This window comes from Malus sylvestris, chromosome 14, assembly GCF_916048215.2.
Source record: "Malus sylvestris chromosome 14, drMalSylv7.2, whole genome shotgun sequence".
Classification (NCBI taxonomy): Eukaryota; Viridiplantae; Streptophyta; class Magnoliopsida; order Rosales; family Rosaceae; genus Malus; species Malus sylvestris.
In genome coordinates this window covers 26,671,786-26,690,174 of record NC_062273.1, presented here as the reverse complement: position 1 = coordinate 26,690,174, position 18,389 = coordinate 26,671,786, and the positions used below count along the sequence as shown (strand labels likewise).

The following is an 18,389-nucleotide window of genomic DNA, read 5'->3' as shown; positions in this document are numbered from 1 at the left end:
GTAGGGGTGATAGTTCTGCGGTTAAAAATGGACAATGAGTAATTTTTGTACCCAATATTGATGGATATTTGAATTCAAATTCTCTCTTCCGGTTCATCAAAAATACAAAATAACAAGCACCGAGTACTTGATTAACATTTTGGTTAAAACTTCTTGCTATTTTTTTTTTTTGTTAAATTAGCCATCAACGGGATTTGAACCCACGCCGTCATGCAAAAGTTCAATATATTTCCACCACTGTAATAAAGGTTGAGCAATATGTGAAAGAAATATTCTATATAGGATCTTAATTTGTAAAAGCATTTTTAAGGGGAGTTGTAATATATTGAAAGATGTGCGTTTTACATTTCTTGTTTATACTTTTTAAGGTGTAAGTATACAAATTTGGAATGTAAAACCCATATTTACATCTTATTTTACATTGTAGAAATGTATATTTTAGTCTTCCTCCAATGGGAAAGATGTAAAGATGGGGAAAAGTAAGTGCCTGGTCACAATTTTAGCCCTAAAAAATATAATTCTTTCAACATGTCATGGGCTTGATTTATTGGACTTGAACACGCTTCTTGAAGTTGGGCTTTCGAAAGATGCGTTATCTCCAACTTAAGGCTACTGAACGACTGAGCCTTCGAAAACTGACAGCAAGGGCTGAATAATGACAGACTAAAGATTGAAATATGACCGGTCGATCAATGACTTATGACACTATGTGTCGTCACTCGTGAAGGAGCATGTTGGAGAACAGATTCTCTTCTCACATCGCCATATGACAAAATACAACCCAACTTATATATAGGATATTCCAATGCTATTATCATGCAGATTTTTTATAATAAAACCCTACACCTAACGATAGGTGATTAGATGGAGAAGATAGCATTGATGTTGATGGTGGACCTTCATGAGCCTACAAAGTTTATCAAGATGCCATTTGATTGGAGATTATATATGTTCAATTTAGGCTAATATCGGCCAAATGCCATTGATTGGTGATGGGCCTAATGTGACTTCTATATATCTCGATTGAAATGCTCTAATGGAAAGAATTGTTTAGGGGCAATAGTCCTTGAACTCAACCAAGCATTATAAAGAAATGTGGTATCACCATCTACACCATAACAAAAACACCATTTTTCGAAAGTGTGTATTTTTACAGCAAGGTTGATGATTTCAGCTAAGATCCTAAATTTTTTGTATTAGTGTGCAAACATAGTACATTAATCGCAATAGAAACTGCGAAAGAAGACATTAAGAATCAAAATTTGAATAATACAACTGTTTAGTGCAATAAAAGGAGGTAATTTAACCGGTCCAAAAATTTTCCACTTTGAACCTCTGCTAAACGCAAAACGCCCGCCAGCAAGGAGAAAACTTGATATTTTAGTTTAGTTTCTCGGCTTTACCCCTTCCACGACCACGCCAGCCTCCTCTTCCACCACTGCCACCACCCCTGCCGCCCTTGCCACCTAAGGCTTTATTCGCATCAGCGTTTGCTTTCATGTTCTCAGGCAAGGGAAGTATCTGATCCACACACTTCCTGAAGCTAAAATCATCAACAACTTCATCTTCCCTAATGAGGAAGAAGCACCTACTTTTATACAACGGATGGATCCGAACTTGGAATGCCTTGACCCCTCCACCAATCTTCTTATCGGGCTCGGCATGACCCTTCTTAAGCAAGTCGAGCAAAACCAGATGCTCATACTGCAATATAACAAGAATTTCAATAAAAAAACTTCATCCAATAAACCTAGATACAAGGCAAGGCAGCGAAGCAATCTCAAAATCAAAGCACTATATGCCACAATCACAACCATTTTACACAGATCTTACAAAATTCATCATTTTTTAGTTGAAAATTCTAAAGCCGACCTCATTGTGTAAATATAATTCAACTCTGTGAACTAAAATCCAGAGTGATGTGAACAGATTCTAGCTTCATGTAGCAAAAGACCAAGGCAGTGAATTTGAAATTTTGAATAAAGAACTACCATCATCGAGCTTCCTACCAAATTCTAAGAGAATTCACATTCACACAAACTATATCATCAAACACATGAATGAAGAATACTCACTCAAATTCGAAACATAACATTCAACTCGAAACCAATATTTTCCGTAGCAAGGTGACTTTTGCACTCTTATTTTCTTCCCCTCCCCTCGATCTTTCTAGCAATCAGATTGAATAAATCAAACGTAACAACTCCAAATTCACTGATTAAAACAAAAACCTATTTGTAATACCGCATTAGCATATGTAGCCGAATCCTAACTAAAATTTATTTCATAAAACTATGTAATACCCAAATCCTCAGTCGTTGATCATCCAAACGAAGGAAAGCAAACAACCCAAAACTAAATTTCCCAAATCCTAATTAATCTCGATTACAAAACACCAAATTGAATAAATAATACATTATATTGCTATACACTAACAAAAAGTTCCAATCTTTAACTTTCAGCAAAAGAAAAATAGGGCTGAAAAGATTAAGAATAATCAAATAGCTTTGTTTTGGGTACCTTATTGACATTGAGATCAGTAGGCCAGTAATGGAGGAATTTGTAGAAGTAATCGAACATCTCCACCGACGACCCAAAACTCTTCGGACCCAAGCTGACCCGACCTGAGTTCTCCCCTTCCCCTAACTTCTCCTCCAACCGTTCTTCCTCCGGCGACTTCTCCACCTTCGTCTTCTTCGCATCGTTTCCTTCACTCCCCTCCTCGTCCCTGACCCGCTTCGAGTTTGCCTCCACCTCCCCATTAATGGCTTCAATCTCATCGGAATTTTGAGCGGCAGTAGGCTCTGAAGCTTCTAGGTCCATGTGTTTAGCGCCTTCAGCGGTAGCAGCGGCGGTGGCCTCCGAGGTTTCGGCGAGTTTCTCTACCATCTTTGTGATTGTGATTCACACCAAAACCCTAGGATTTTATGTTGCTTATATATAGAACTATTCATTTTAACAGAAAATCATATTTTTATATTAAAAAATTAATTCTAGTATTATTTATTTTACTTTTTTTTTTTATCTTTATCGTTAAAATTCAAAATTTTCAAACAATTTTCATTAATTTTTTTACATAGCATACGCGACCTCCCTTTTTGAGGTGGAATCTCCATCCTCTGTCAAGTAACCCCCGGCTATGATTTTTCTTTTTTTTTCTTTTGTGAAAAATCATGATCCACCCATGAAATTTGAAAATATTCACATATACATGGACGGAGGGAGGTAAGGCCTAGTGGGGGCACATGCCCCCTCTCATCCTTTTTGTTTCATTACAAATTATTCAATTAATCATATTAAAATAATGAAAATCCTCTTTTAGTTTTTTAAATGCCCTTTTGTCTTGTATATTTTTCTCACGCACTAATGTCTAAACCTTGTTAAGTTTCATGTACTTGGTTAATTAGTATAAATGAGCATTAGATTGTTAACAATTAAAGACAAAATTAGACAATAGAGTAATAAAATTAGGTATTTTGTAATTAATTTTTTCAGCATTTGTAAAAGAACTAACTTTATTTGTCCAAAAAAAGAGCTCAAATTTTTTAAGATGCCCCCTCTTAGTAAAATTTATGGCTTCGTCCATGCACATATAGATGTAACTCCATATTAAAAGCTAAAAAGTTATTCTAGTTCATAGAATTAAGACACATTTAAAGTACTTTTAAACGACTAAAAACATTTTTAGAGAAAATACATATTTGAAGTACTTTTAAACGACTAAAAGCATTTTTAGAGAAAATATTTTTAGGTTGAAAGACACTTGAACTGTTTTTGCAAGAAGCATCAGTTATACGCTTTTTGCATGAAGTATTTCAAGTGATTTTTGAAGATTCACTTGCATTGTTACTAAGGATTGGTATAAAAACATTTTCATTAAAAGCGTTTTTAGTCATTTCAAAAACACTTCCAAATGTGCTCTTACTTTTTAGAGAGGCACATATCATTTTGGAGAAGCACATGTGAGGTGTGTCATGAAGAAACACTTCCAAGTGACGAACTTGAACTTGTACCAAAAATTCCGACTTGTTTGTAACAATAGCATTTCTAAGAGAAATAAAAACTTATGAGCAAAAATGTTTTTATTTTTAAAGTAGTTTGAAACGAGTCCAAACAATTATCATCGTTATCATCAATACTGTCACTATCATCAACAAGAAAAGCCTAAGGCTTGTTTGATATATTTTTTAATGTTTGTTTAGTGTGACTCCATTTTATTTAAAATTTCATACCAGCTTTTTTGTGCAAAACTTTCTAAATAATATCGTGTCAAAATTCTCTAAATAATATTCCGGTATATCTTTCATTGGAATTCTTGGTTTTGACCAAAGAAAAATCTTATTGGCACATGAAATGACAAAAATGAGTTAAGGATTCACAAAACTTGCACACTTGTTTCAACAAAGGTAAAAAGTCAAGTTATGACGTTATCCGGTGTTTCTAGGAGAGTTAACTCATATGTTCATTAATCACCACGAGGTGGCCCAGTAATTGAGAATATATTTTAAATTCATATTTTATATAGCACGTTTTGAGTTTGACTTCTGGTATTAGTGAATGGCACGATAGTGGACAAAAAAAGTTGAAATGCACCTGTAAATTTTCTAACATCTGAAAAAATAGATTATCTTAACGAAACTGCTAGCTGATTTCTTTACAACAACAAAAAAAAACTCATATATTCATAAATTCAACTCATATGTACATGAACCGATCAATGGGGTTCCACTTGTATTTCAAATATTCAATTTCGCAAGTCATCATGAAAAATTCAAAATTGCTTTATCATTTTTATTAAAAAGAAGAAGGAATCCTAATTCGAGACTTAGGCACAATGATGAATGCTTTTTTTTTTTTTTTTTTTGTAACAACAAGTTTAAGGGAAGATTGATTATTCTCATTACTAGCTTTAAGTCATACCATAATTTTGAGCTGAAAGAACTTATGCGTGTCACTTAATTATTAGCTGCTACCATATGAATTTATGTAAAAAATTACAAATCCTGCAACATGATTGCCGACAATGATGAAAGTTTAAGAACTCGTTTGGATCTATTTTTAAAATAACTGAAAGCGTTTTTGGTGAAAATGTTTTTGGAACTAATTCTTTGTAAAAATACAAGTAAATCCTGGAAAAGCACTTAAAGTGCTTCCCGAAAGAAGCACATATTGGTGCTTTTTACAGAAAGCACTTTAAATGCTTTTGGAACCCAAAAACATTTTTTCTAAAAGCGTTTTCAACATTTTAAAAGTATATCTAAGCAAGCCTTAACTCAACCACAATTCTCTTACTTTATAATTGTTATTGTATAAAATATTGCAAAAAATAATTCCCTTTTAGGTTAGAAATGATTACTTGCTATATGGGTTTAAAAATAGGAAATTTTGACGAAAAGCTCATGTTACTGTTTACATTAACGAAAAACTATATTTTTACACTAAAAAGTCAATTTTGATACTATTCATACCTTTTATTTTGTCTTTATCGTTAAAACTCAAAGTTTTTAAGTCATTTTCATTATTTTTACTTTAAAAATAATCTGCCTAACAAAATTGTATATATGATTAAAAAAGAAGTTTGACAAAAAAAATTAAAAGAAGAAAATTATCCAACAAAAAAAGAAAACAACAGAAAAAAAAAACAAAAACAAAACAGAACTCGTTTATATATATTTCCTTTCATGACATGGCATTGTCCTATTCGTTTACTATTAAAACAAGCGCTAAATCCGCGGACCCGCCAGCAGGGGAAGGAACGAAGTACAGCTGGACCTTCCAAGTCACAATCTTGTCTAACTCAACGGCACCGATTTACCTAAAACCCTCCATTTGGTACGGAACCCACAGAGGATTGTACCCTTGCTTTGGATGGACGTTACCATCCCCAGGCTCCTCGAACCCAAACCTGATGCCTTGGAAATTAAATTAAATTAAATTTTAATTTTTTGTCTCTCGTGGAAAAGGAAAAGGTTAAAAGCCAGAGACTTTTTCACAACAGAGGAATTTCTCAGCGTTTCCACAGCTCAAATTCCGGGTCTTGTCAGAGGTGCTTTCGAATTTCGATTCTCCTTTTTCCCCCAATTTGTTTAAATTTCTTGTAAGTTCCGTTTTCTGAATTTTCAGAGTGCATTTTTTTTGTAGATTTTGCATTTTTCGGTGTTGGGGATCATAAAGTTGTTGCATTTCGATCTGGGCTGTGATTTTTTGCATCGGCGATTGGATCGAATCGGTGAGTTTTGTGAAATTCGAGTGGCGATTTAGTGTTTTGGGTTTGGGAAGTTTGGGGATTTTGGTGGGTTAGGGATTCGGCAAGTGGGGGGCTTTTTGTTTGGTATCTGAGAAAGCAGGTGATTCTTTTTTCTTGGCTTTCTTATTGCCTAGTTTATAGTTGGAATATTAGATGGGGCCAATGGAGCACTGATCGTGCTGTATCGGTTTATTAGTATACAATGTTAGATTCTTTTGATTTCCTTTGCTTTTTGTTTGGCTTTTATGTTATATTCTTCTTAGCATCCGAACATGCGGCTGAAAGCATTCGAATGCAGGGTAGTTTGGGAAAGTTATAAGCTTTAACGTTTGGTTTTCTGCCTTTTTGTTTTAAAGGTGGTTTAAGATCCAATTCCTTAAATATTTCTTCACATGCAGGTTTTTTTTTTTTTTTTTTCTGTGATCAATGGAACCCATCATCGTGATTTTCTACATACCTAACTTTCAATGTGGTGGATCTTATTGTATTCTTAAGGAGATTGTATTGAAATGATTGAAGTTTCTCTCTGTGTTGTGGATGCAGGAGTTTTAATTTGAGTGCGAATGGGTGATCACCTGGTGTTGTGTGTTGACCGCTTCACAAAAACTGAAAGCTTGCAAGGGAGTGAGACCCCAGGATCTTCTGTAGAGGGTTCAAGCTCCCAATCTGCTGAGCTACCCACTTGTGCCATTGATGTTAAGGGGGTCGGGGAGAAGGCTATAGCTGAAGAAGAAGAAGAGCCTCTGATTCAGACGGTTGAATGTCGCATTTGCCAGGAAGAAGATAGCGTTAAAAATTTGGAGGTCCCCTGTTCTTGCAGCGGTAGCTTAAAAGTATGTTGATTTATTGATACATATCCTTTTTTAAAAACTAGAATTTTGGATTTTTTTGGGGGGCTATGGGTGAGGGGAATCACTCTCTTGATTCCATTGACCCCAAATACTTAAATGCGTCAAGATTTATGATAGAGAAATACTTGAAGTAGGTTACTCTTGAGTGTTTAAATTGGATTGTTGTTAGTGCTGTCCAGAAATTCTTTTCTACCGCAGTTAGTGTCAGCTATATGCCCAAATCAGTTTGTGGCATGAAGCCCTACCATTAAATGTTTTGATGATCCCTTTTATTTATGGTTTGACCATATGGAGAGATCTTAGCTCTATATGAAGTTTTTATCGCAAACTAGTTGTTTTAACGTCCGAATCATGCTCATTGTCTTATGTTTGTTAACCAACTTCAGTGACTTCTTAGACTAATATTATATGTTGATAACCAATGCCAGTGATTTCTTTCTTTCGTTTCTCCATTCAGTTCGCTCATAGGAAATGTGTCCAGCGATGGTGCAATGAGAAGGGAGATATAATTTGTGAAATTTGTCATCAGGTAAATTTCTAGAATCCTTACCATCTGCAATTGTAATTTTTTATGATTTTAAGTAGAGAATCTGTTCCGTTCAGTTCTATGTTCGAGATTTATACTTTTCAGGGATGTTGCTTATGTTCATATAAGTAAGCAACTTCACTTAGTTTGAAGCTATCTTAGTCAATAGTCTTGCCTTTTCTTTTCTGGAAAGGACGAAATATAATGTTGTATTATGAGAAGATATTTGGTTTTTATCAATAAACCACGATGATGCATCCGTGTAATATATTAAAGTCATGTGAGCATTTGCTGGTAACCTCTTGGTCATTACAATTGGTTATTATGAATTTTTTCCATTCATGAGTTGCAAGTCATTGAGTGGGTTTTTATGAAAAGTTTCTCTGATGTAGTCATACCAACCTGATTATACTGCCCCACCACCTCCTCCTCAGTCTGAAGATACCACAATTGACATCAGGCAAGTTTAGAATTTACATATACTAACCTTGTTCATGTTGTAAGGATTTTTTATTCCGTTTTATCTATCGTTTTTGCAAATTAGCATTTGGCTAGATGTGATGAGGACTTTGCTTGTTTTTATATCTTGGGCACTTTAGCTTTGCCTGTCTCTCTGCATTACCATTTTCTTGAGGTCAATACAACATACAGCTTTATCTAAGACTCGCATCTGTTTTGATTTGTTGTTTTGCTTCTTGGATCCGTCTGACAGTGATGGTTGGACAATCTCTGGTACCCCTTTGGATTTGCGTGATCCTCGACTATTAGCAATGGCAGCGGCTGAACGTCACTTTCTAGAGGCCGAATATGATGAGTATTCTGACACAAATGCTAGTGGAGCAGCCTTTTGCCGCTCTGTTGCTCTAATTGTAAGCCATAGTTGTCGCCATTAATGATGTGTGGTTCTTTATAGTAGCCCATGTTGGAATGAAATATTTTCGTCGCATTTTCTTTCTGATTTTATTTTGTGGATCTTATCAGACGATGAGGAAAACCTAGCTGATGCTTTTGTCAGCTATAAAAAATATCCCTAATCTTTTAACTTTTATATTTTCTTAGTGCACCTTTTCTCTATGGTCATTCTGAACTAGTGTAACTAGTTGCAGGTTCTGTTCTGGGCCCTGCAACTTGTTGCTATGCACATTCACAGTTTAAACCGCAGCACGTGCTCTACTCTCAGTTGAATAAGAGAATTTAATTTAATTTGTATTGGTCTCCTCTCTGGTTTCTCGGCAGTTAATGGCTCTTCTCCTCTTGAGGCATGCATTGACCCTCCCCAATGGTGACGGGGATGATGATGATGCATCCACTTTTTTTTCTGTAAGTGGCATAAGTATGTTGAATGTGTCTTATATCATTCCAGATCGTTGCACTATCTAACTAAATGATCAAATGTTAACAGCTTTTCATGCTCCGGGCTGCTGGTTTTCTTCTCCCGTGCTACATTATGGCTTGGGCCATCAGCATATTACAACGTCGAAGGCAAAGACAGGTAAGTTCTGGCCTCTGCTGTCTTTGAGAAACCCAAGAATAATCATTTTTTTTTATATATCCTTGGTGAGATGAGATATTGTTTCTTAGATTGGTTACATAACGAAGCTTGAACGGGCTTTGGCATGCTTCCCACTGCACAAAAAGAAAGCAGGAATCATGTCTCCGGACAAAGAAGCTTTCTGGTCGTGAATGCAAATTTTAACATGGTTCTTTTAATTACATGCTAATTTGTTTATATGTTACTGTTGTTCCAGGAAGCAGCAGCACTTGCAGCAACTGAGGTTGCATTTATGCTGCAGGCAGGGCAACGCAGGGGCTTGCAGTTCACAATAGCTCCAGGACCTGCAGTGACTCCCCATCAGGAGCCAATTCAATGATTTGGTGTTCTTCAACTATGGCAATGTTCTATTTCGGTGAAGAGGATTACGCTGGAACTGGAAACATGAGCGTGTTGTTTCTGTAGCATAAACAAGCGTTAAAGAGGAAAATCAGAAGGCTTTAGCTTTCTGACTGTCGTGTATCTGTAGTCGAATTATTTTACATACTATGTACAAGCTCACTACTTTCCTTCCTAATCTATTTCCCGTGTTTTGTACATAATCTTTGTTATCACCGCGGCAGTTATGCTGCACGGTATACTGCTGTTGAAAGAGGTGTGTTACTGATTGTAGTTGCAACCATCTTTGGATGCGTTCTTTGGGCCAAACACGAACTTTACTTGCATTGCGTATCGGTATCCTGCTGTTATATAACCCGACTGCGCCAACGGCTAGTTCGCTTTGGTCTCGGCACCAAGGGAGGAAAGGCTCTAGTCGAAGCCAATCTGGTTGGAATATGATGATTTGGGATTTCAAGCTTTTAGATGCATCACACACCGTTGCTTTCTTGAAGTGTGATTGTTCAAGAAAACCATGTCATCTTCCGTTGTAGTTGTTAAAAGTAAAATGTGATGGTGAAGGATGATTGTGGAAAGCAAACGTTCCATTCAAATTCTTTTACTTTAATACAGCTCTCAAAGCTCATGTCCTGCTTGGACCATGACCAGTCCACCTCCTCATCGATTTTGTACTCGAACGGAGACTCCTTTTCAATATTGTTCTTTCCATTTCCAGTTCGAACTAATATTCTTAACTATTCAAATCTTCGAAAAAAAGGAAATTCAAACTGGGTTTCAAAGGATAGAAAACACTGCTTTGATTAGCTGACTTAACCCACGCCTGCAACGAGAAATGAAGATGGTTTTCATAGATAAGCGATTTAAAGAGAGGGTAAAGAAAAAGCATAAAGGACCTCCATTCAGCACAAGACACCAAGACTGGGATTTCTTGGTGCATGGAGGGAAGAGCTTGGAATTCTAAAGCAAGTTGTTAGCTTAAAGCAAGTGGTTGGTGCATCAAGCTTTGCTATTGGTTGGTTTATTTGGTTATTTGTTTTTGGCTTTTTGGTGGATGGATTTCTAGTCCCTACCATTACTCCAACATTTCTACTTATGGTTGGTTTTTTTGCTGCATTAGTTATCTAAATATATCTAAATATGGAACTGGCTGCTGTATTGGTGAGGTGTGTTTAAGATTTTTAGGCAGGGTGGGATATGGGACCAGATGAGATCAAAATACAATAGAAATTTCGATGTGATTGTTTTATTAAAGCATTTAGACACGGGTGGATCAATGTGGGTCAGGTGGAACCATTCTATACTTTTGTGTGAGAGGTGTCTTACAGATGACGTGATAAGATGTCTTTACCCAAAATTTTCTCCTAAAATACAGAGAATTTTGTTCTTTTGTGATGTTGGTGACCATCCACGTGATCAGGCGGCTCGACTGAATATTTGAAGAGATGAGGAGCCCATAAGAACTCTACACATAAGCATTGGGTAGATGAGGTGGCATGTTGGAAAAGCATTCAAGAGGCACAAAACTGGTCTTTGGTTTGGTAAAAAAGAGCAAGGCAAATGATAGAGAGAAAGATACTTGGCTTCCCAAGGATAGTGTTCCAACTTAACTTTTGATTCAAGCCTGTCAGAGTCTTCTAAAACAGCCTTATATATTGCTTCTGTGGCAGGCTGCTTATGATTGTGGTGAATCCAAATATTCCCCAAATGTTCTGCCTGCCCTTCTTCTGAGGGGCCTCCCTTTGTGCTTTATGCCCTTAGTCCTCCAAATCCCATAAAAGACATTCCCTTGCCTTCTTCTCACAGGGATTGAAACCATAACAAACACTACTCCTCAGTATCTTATCAAACACAGATAGCTTCAGAAGCATGGCGGTTTTGGCTTACAGAAGGGCTCTTCTTCTTCTTGTTTGCATTGGGTTTCTAGCTCTTCAACCCGAAAAGGTTTCCGCCTTAAGAAGCAGGGACTTGGCTCTCAGATGGGACAAAGGGCACTTGCCGTTTCTTAAAAGCTTGCATCTTTTTAAGGCTGTTGCTGTAGAGGACATGGAAGCTAAGATGAGTTTGGCACCTGCACCCGCGATGACATTCAATGCGAATCAATCAAACAAAAGAAAAGTTGGAAGAGGATCTGACCCCATTCACAACAGATGTTGACAACATGCTGATGCAGTTTGCTATGGGGAGAAGATACCGAAAACAGAGCATTGCAGGCAGAAGAAGAAGCTGGTGTGGCTGTAACTAATACAAAAATGTTTCAACGGGGTGGCGGGCATCCTCTTTTGTTTGAATTATATGTTTTCGTATGTTTTTTAGTCGAAAGTTTTTTTGTTGAGCTGAAGAAGTGCAGCTGAAACCCGATCATCGAGCTAGCATCATCTGTATTGTATAAACATAGGTCCTAACCAATAGATGAATACTTTGAGAGAATGATGATGCTAGCTCTCACAGATTACATGCATTTCTGATATTTCCCTACAAAAGAAAAGGACTTTTACACTTCTGTGTTGTGAATAGTTTTGCCTTTTCCAGTGTTGCTTTTTGGTTTTAGTTTCATCAAAACAGTCAAAATTTCGCGAATAGTAGCTGTAACGATAGAACTAATTCTTCGTTGAAAGATATTCACAAATGAATAATTGGATTGAAAATTACGTAACTACAACTAAATCAGTATCGATGTGTGCGAATATATACTGTCAAAAACAAAATTCCTTACATATCTGAAGTTCTCAACTTAGCCTGTACCTCCCTTGTACTCCACCTTCGGCAAATTTTTTATGCTTCCCCGGTGCAAGGTCAAGAGATCTTAAGTGATTTTGAACATTTGAAACGCTTTCAGATGGGTGAGTGTCATTTCGTTCTTATACCAGAAGTTGACCTGTCATATCTCTTCTTCCTGTGAAATTTAAACTGTCTGGAGTGAAATTTAAACTGTGTGGAGGATTTCTTATGAGAAACTGCCTGCCAAATCATATCAACTGCATCACCTGGCTGGGATGGATACTGATATCCGAAATGATGTACGACTTCCTTCAACCTTTCCCACATCTTGGTCCATGTTTCTTGCTTGATTCCTCGGAGAAGATTCAGTAGGTAACCCTTCTTACAAGTGTAAGATGAGCGAACAAATATGCAAAACTGTGAGTAGTCTAAGACATCTTCAAATGGTAGCTCAATCTCATCGCTAATTATTACAGGAACACAATGGCTAGCAATGGCATCAAATAGGCGATTTGAGGAAGGGGTATCACCAGCAAGATTCAGGCAAAACTTTGATGAGGCCATTCCTTGGCTTGCCTTGTTAATACCATGTCCTTGAACGCTACCAAAAGTGAAGTTTACATCTTTCTCATCTTTAAGAAGATAATACAATTTCTTCCGTACCATTCCTCCCTGGTTTAGTTTAAAGTAACAATACCATACGTAAGATATTAGCAATTATAAAACTGATTAGTGCTAAAACAATGTAGTGAATGATGTAAATGAAAGCAACCAGCTTGTGGGTAACATAAACAAAGAGCCAGAAGTAATGACAAAAGTGCTTCGGAAATCAGAATAGATGAAGTAGGGTCATGAAATAGATCACGTCAATCATGATACAAACACTTTGTATGCTTCAATGGAATCAGGATGCATTGCCATACTATATAAAGTTAGCAATCCGTTGTGGAGACTGCCCTACGCTGGGGAGTAGTTTATGCATTAAACTGCCATCATAATGACAGTAAACTATCTGCTCACCTATTTCAAGTTGTCACCGAGCTTTGAAAATATAAAGCTAATGAGACATTCCTATTAAGAATTTCCTAATTGCCAGATAATTCATTCTGAGATCAAACTCAGAGTAATATGAGCTCATCGAAACAAATTTTGTCATGTATTTAGCACCCTTATCATTCTATTTAAACCAAATACAACGTAATTAAAATGCTGTTTATGTCATGACAAGAGGTAAGTGAAGTAAAAACATACATCTTTCCTGTATATTGCTCCTCGGAAATATAATAGTATAGGACGCTCGTTGAATGAGGGTGATTTGCTGCTTTGAACGGTCATTACCAAATGTCTGTAAGGAGCAATTATGTCCTTCTCAAGATTTGCTATTTCAGCCGAGTATCTTCCAAAATCCGCAAGCACAAACATGGCAGAGCCCAACTTCTTTCTTGCATCTAACATGCTATTTGGATGGTGAGCAACTAGTAAATGATCCTTCCCACCCTTTCTTTTCCATTCATCCCGACCCATCAAATACTGCACCAACTTGCCCTGCAACTTCTTGTTCACACTTACTTCCTCATTTCCACGAAGCTTAGAATGCCTGTTGTAACTCAGAGATGCAAAGAATGGGACAAAAATAACATCTGCTTGACTTGAATTGTGCACCCTGACTACCGTGGACGGTCTAACCACAGTTGGGATACTTGATGATAGAAGATCAAGGGTGAGCCAATATTCGATACTGTGCTGTAAATTCAGGCCACCTGGGTAAGCCGGAATGAGACTCAGGTTTTTGACATTTGGCCATGTTTGATTCTCCTTACCCTTCCAACCCAATAACCCAAAGTGAAACTCAGGAGGCAACTCATACATAAACACCCTCAAGAGAGCCTGCGTCGAGTCACAAGCAACCATTTTCTTTTTTTCTAAAAATCCCAACTTCTTGCTTGAATTGGAAACTTGACATCCCAATTCACATCTTTTTGTGGATCCTTTAGCATCAACTCGGGGAACCTCAGAAGAGAAGGAAGGAAGGTTTTTGTCCCTACTTTTTACGAGGGGCTCAAAGTATGTGCCATTAAGAACAACAAGCTTAAACACTGTGGGTGCAAAAGAAGTATTGCTAAACTGAAGTAGGAAGACAGAAGAAGAGATTAAAAGGAACACCGAAATCGTTATCAAGTAGAAAAAAAACTTCGATGGAATCCTACTCTTTTCCAACATTTATGAAATTTCAGGCAACCAAACTCTACTGAGTTTTGCAAATTGAACAAGATAACAACTGCAACTGCAAAAAAAACAAAAAAGGAATGCAATCAATGCTACTCTCCTAAAAACTCAATGCCTTTCGGTTCAGATTCTTAACAAAGCAGCTCAATTGCCACAAAAATCGCTAAAATTTCTAAAAACAACAACCATCAAGATTCAATTCATGGAAAATAAATCTCTATATTCTGTGAACTTACTACACATAAAACCTTGAAATTCTGAAAAAAATACCATAATCTCTCTGTCTCTCTTAAAATCATAGCCAGAGCAACTGAGAGAGTGATAAATCTGCACACACAGTGAATAAATACTTAAGCATACTGCATTATTTGGATTCTTGAGCAGTTCAGCTAAAACTGCAGCAAAAAAAAAAAGAACAGAAAAGCATGAAAGGATTAAAATTTATAAAATTTCTCAACTTTCTCAACTGGGTTTTTACAGAAGTATGATTCGATGAAATGGGTCGATTAGAAATAGAAAAAAGACTGCACCTGATGAACTGGGATTCTGAAACTCCATGGCATGCAGATATATAATTTCAGACTTTTGCAAAAGGGACCAAGCTTGGAGGAGGAAGCTATTCTAAAACATAGAAAGGGACCTTTGAACAAAGTTCATGAATATTTTATTATTATTTCTAAACCTCTCTGGTGAGCTGTGGCATTTGAAAAATCATGAAAATAACATTTTTATACTAATCTTTTTGTTTGTTCACGAGGAGAACAGAATGCTCTTGACTTTATGAAACATTTCTCGTGGGAATTTTGAATCTTGAGTTCTGCTATGGTGTGCTCGTCCTCATGTTATCAGTGTTGTCGACGAACAACTTATATGAAATAAATTTACTTTTGTTGTGAGCAGTGAATACAAATGAGATCATTATATTATTTGATGGGAATATTACGGTAAACGTGAACTTGTTACATGTAAAACTTTCGCGTGTCTAAACAAAAAAAACTGCGAAAAAATGGCCTTTGTTTTTGGTCAGAAAACATTGCGAGAAATAGGGGATCAAATTTCTTGAGATGGCGTGTGAAATTGTTGACCGACGGAAATTACAATTAATTATTACCAATTTTCATTTAATTGCTTTCACCGACGTTGCACAGTGCCAAAACTACAGACGAGTCATTTTAGTCGTTCCAATGCAAGCTGAAGCTACGACCAAAATAAGCTTTTTTCTTTGGGCCAATTTTGTAACTAAAGGTTATAAAAAGTATATTTAAAGTTCGTTTGGATGTGCTTTTAAAATGATTAAAAGCGTTTTTAAAGAAAATATTTTTAAAACAAATTCTTAATAAAAATACAAATAAATTCTGAAAAAGCACTGGAAGAATCACATAACTGGTGTTTCTTGTAGAAAGCACTTCAAGTGCTTTAGGAACCAAAAATATTTTATCTAAAAACGATTTCAGTTATTTTAAAAGCACAACCAAACGAACCATTAGTCAGTGAAAAATGGTCTTACTATTTATTGAGGTCATAAATATTTTTTTAAATACGATTGTTGGGTTTCTTAAATTTTTTGTGTGCGCAGTAAGAAAAGTATTGAAAATCTTTGGAACCATAAAAGAAAATTTGCGTGCGTGGTAAGAAAAATATCGTTTATCGAGTAATTTAAATTTTTTTTTTTCAATATTAAAATTATCAAAGATTCAAAGGGTAATGTCATTTTGAATTAGAGGAGGAAAGTGTTGGGATTAGCCAAACTTCAACTCTTGAACAACCCACTTAAAGACTTAAGAGTCGCAATAACAGAGCCGATTTCTTATTTAGTAGGTAGTCTTCCATTAAAAAATTCCTAAGTAAGGACTGAGAATTTTGTGCAATTATATCATACTAGCTTTTCCGCATACGTGAGTGTATACAAGACATCTTTCTCAATCGCAGTCATTATGTGCAACTTACGTACACACTTTTAATCATGTACCCTTAGTGCAACTTACAAAATTTTATTTTATTTTGAGAACTACTAGACTTACCTCAATATCCTATTTCTCTACCCACATAAAAAGTTAATAAATTGAAATGTTATTTATCCACTCACTATTATTTCTGAAGTACCCTCTAACATGCTGTTTCCCCACCTAATATTATTACTAAAAAAATTGAAATTTCAAAAGCAAAGTCTCCTCGACGATAATTTATCAGCAAATAAATGACCCTCAAAATGCTCTGTTGTGTGTGATTATGCACTCTAATAATTACCATCAAAATCTAATCATCATCAGTTGCTAGTGCTTACTTTTAATTGGAAAGGGGGCATCCACATCTTTTCGTTCCAAAATTCCTTATATCCTCATCCTTGTCTTTTTTGCGAATTTGGCTTACATATTTTGCATTCCTTTCACAACCCAATGTGAGTTTAGGTTCCTGTTACCTTTCACACTCAACTTATCATTATTATATATCTTTTAAGGTCCTTATTGATTAACAAATGAGAAAGCTTGTAATTAGAAATTTCATTAAAAAGTGGATGAAAAAATAAAATACTGGGATGAGAATAACCAGACTCTTTTATTTTTTATATTTTTATTTCTCAACCGACTTTTTGGCCATGGACTGCATTGCAAATCGGCAGTTGTGGCAGAGAAAGAAGATGAAATAATCTCATTTGATTAACATAATAAACCTTAAATTTATCTGTCAACGCTCACATTTGGAGAGGGTGTTTAACAACCAATATCCCAATTCTCAAAGGAGCAATGGACTACTGCAATTAAACTAACATTTCCAGGTCACTGAACCTATGACCCTTACAGAGAAGAAGATCACAATTTCCAAATTAATACTTATGAAATTGGGTACTTAAATCTTTGATTATTTTGGTAAAAATGGATTAAGCAGAAGTGTTGATCAAGGGCATTTTGGTCCTCCTTGCTGGGTCTTCCAGTTGTTGTAGCAAGGGCACACAGCTTTGTTGCCGTAGAAGCCAGGAGGAACGCAGAGGCACTTGGCACAGCATTTCTGGCAGAAGAACATGCATGGCTTGTGGTATTGTGTCTGGCTACATCTCCTTGTGCATTGTGATGGGCATTCTGGTAATTCCACGCAAAAAAATTGTCAATATTTCGATAAAATATTACTAAACTAACCTAATTTATGAAGAAAAATATTCAAAATAAAACGATAGATGTTACTTACGGTAGCTCTTGAGACTCCCAGGACCATATCCTCCCTGGAAAAGAATATCAAAATTACATTTTATTAGAAAATGCCAGTTTTAGCCATAATATTCAAATAATATTGCATTTATTTATAAATTACTTACACTGTCCAATTGATTCCGGGCTTGTTCTTTTGCCATAACCTACAAACATGTAAAAAGAAAATATAGAAAATGATCAAGAAATAGTGTACCTTTTTTTTTTGGTAAACAAGAAATAGTGTACTTAAGCAAGGGTAAAATGAAAAAAAAGTGTTGGTTTAGGGGTAGGAGAGGGACTACTCACCTGGGTTGCAGCCATGGAAATCCCAAGGAGTGCTAGCAGCAGAAAGCAGACAAGCTTAGCCATTGCCATTGCCTCTTTGGAAGGAAGGAAGGAAGGAAGGAAGGAAGATGCAGAAGAGGGCTCGTTTCTGTGTGGGGCTTGATTTAGAATGCAAGAGTGAGTGTTAGGTTAGCTATATATATATATAAATATCTTTGGAGGGGGAAGGGCAGATGCCATGATTGAATACTGCCTTATTGTGTAAATTATATTCCGAAATTGTCCACGTTAGCGAAGAGAACGATTTTTCATTTTCTAGATATAGAGATAAAGCGTAAAATGTGTTTGGTAGTCGGAGATATTCAACTGTTACCTTATTTTTTTTAGCCAAGTTTGTGCATTGCTGAACAGTCTCGTTTTCACCTTAGAAATGATTTTCGCTCATCTTCGTTTCATTTTT

The 18,389-nt window shown here is 36.2% G+C and overlaps 4 protein-coding genes across 12 annotated transcripts; 1 reads left to right on the top strand and 3 right to left on the bottom strand.

Annotated features, from left to right (window-relative positions):
- Positions 1-1,168: 1,168 nt before the first annotated feature.
- On the bottom strand, positions 1,169-2,925 carry LOC126598934 (protein EMBRYO DEFECTIVE 514-like). Its single transcript, XM_050265324.1, has 2 exons — positions 2,521-2,925; positions 1,169-1,704 (listed from the first exon to the last, which is right to left on the bottom strand). The coding sequence occupies exons 1-2, from the start codon at positions 2,887-2,889 to the stop codon at positions 1,381-1,383; spliced, it is 693 nt and encodes a 230-aa protein (XP_050121281.1). The 5' UTR covers positions 2,890-2,925; the 3' UTR covers positions 1,169-1,380.
- Positions 2,926-5,884: 2,959 nt separating this feature from the next.
- On the top strand, positions 5,885-9,788 carry LOC126598928 (uncharacterized). Of its 4 annotated transcripts, none has more exons than XM_050265311.1 (9): positions 5,885-6,046; positions 6,142-6,229; positions 6,791-7,080; positions 7,556-7,627; positions 8,017-8,084; positions 8,337-8,493; positions 8,861-8,944; positions 9,027-9,116; positions 9,373-9,788. In XM_050265311.1, the coding sequence occupies exons 3-9, from the start codon at positions 6,811-6,813 to the stop codon at positions 9,493-9,495; spliced, it is 864 nt and encodes a 287-aa protein (XP_050121268.1). In that variant the 5' UTR covers positions 5,885-6,046; positions 6,142-6,229; positions 6,791-6,810; the 3' UTR covers positions 9,496-9,788. The 4 variants fall into 4 exon arrangements, with proteins under 4 accessions (XP_050121268.1, XP_050121271.1, XP_050121270.1 ...); XM_050265314.1 differs by having other exon boundaries at positions 6,142-6,347; XM_050265313.1 differs by lacking the exon at positions 6,142-6,229 and having other exon boundaries at positions 5,900-6,046.
- Positions 9,789-12,133: 2,345 nt separating this feature from the next.
- LOC126598916 (probable arabinosyltransferase ARAD1) lies at positions 12,134-15,191 on the bottom strand. Of its 6 annotated transcripts, none has more exons than XM_050265293.1 (4): positions 14,990-15,191; positions 14,696-14,786; positions 13,485-14,517; positions 12,134-12,905 (listed from the first exon to the last, which is right to left on the bottom strand). In XM_050265293.1, the coding sequence occupies exons 3-4, from the start codon at positions 14,451-14,453 to the stop codon at positions 12,363-12,365; spliced, it is 1,512 nt and encodes a 503-aa protein (XP_050121250.1). In that variant the 5' UTR covers positions 14,454-14,517; positions 14,696-14,786; positions 14,990-15,191; the 3' UTR covers positions 12,134-12,362. The 6 variants fall into 6 exon arrangements, with proteins under 6 accessions (XP_050121250.1, XP_050121251.1, XP_050121252.1 ...); XM_050265294.1 differs by having other exon boundaries at positions 14,730-14,786; XM_050265295.1 differs by having other exon boundaries at positions 14,730-14,808; positions 15,013-15,191.
- A 1,907-nt stretch (positions 15,192-17,098) lies between these two features.
- LOC126598939 (gibberellin-regulated protein 6-like) lies at positions 17,099-18,118 on the bottom strand. Its single transcript, XM_050265333.1, has 4 exons — positions 17,951-18,118; positions 17,770-17,808; positions 17,643-17,676; positions 17,099-17,536 (listed from the first exon to the last, which is right to left on the bottom strand). The coding sequence occupies exons 1-4, from the start codon at positions 18,017-18,019 to the stop codon at positions 17,355-17,357; spliced, it is 324 nt and encodes a 107-aa protein (XP_050121290.1). The 5' UTR covers positions 18,020-18,118; the 3' UTR covers positions 17,099-17,354.
- Between the last annotated feature and the right edge of the window lie 271 nt (positions 18,119-18,389).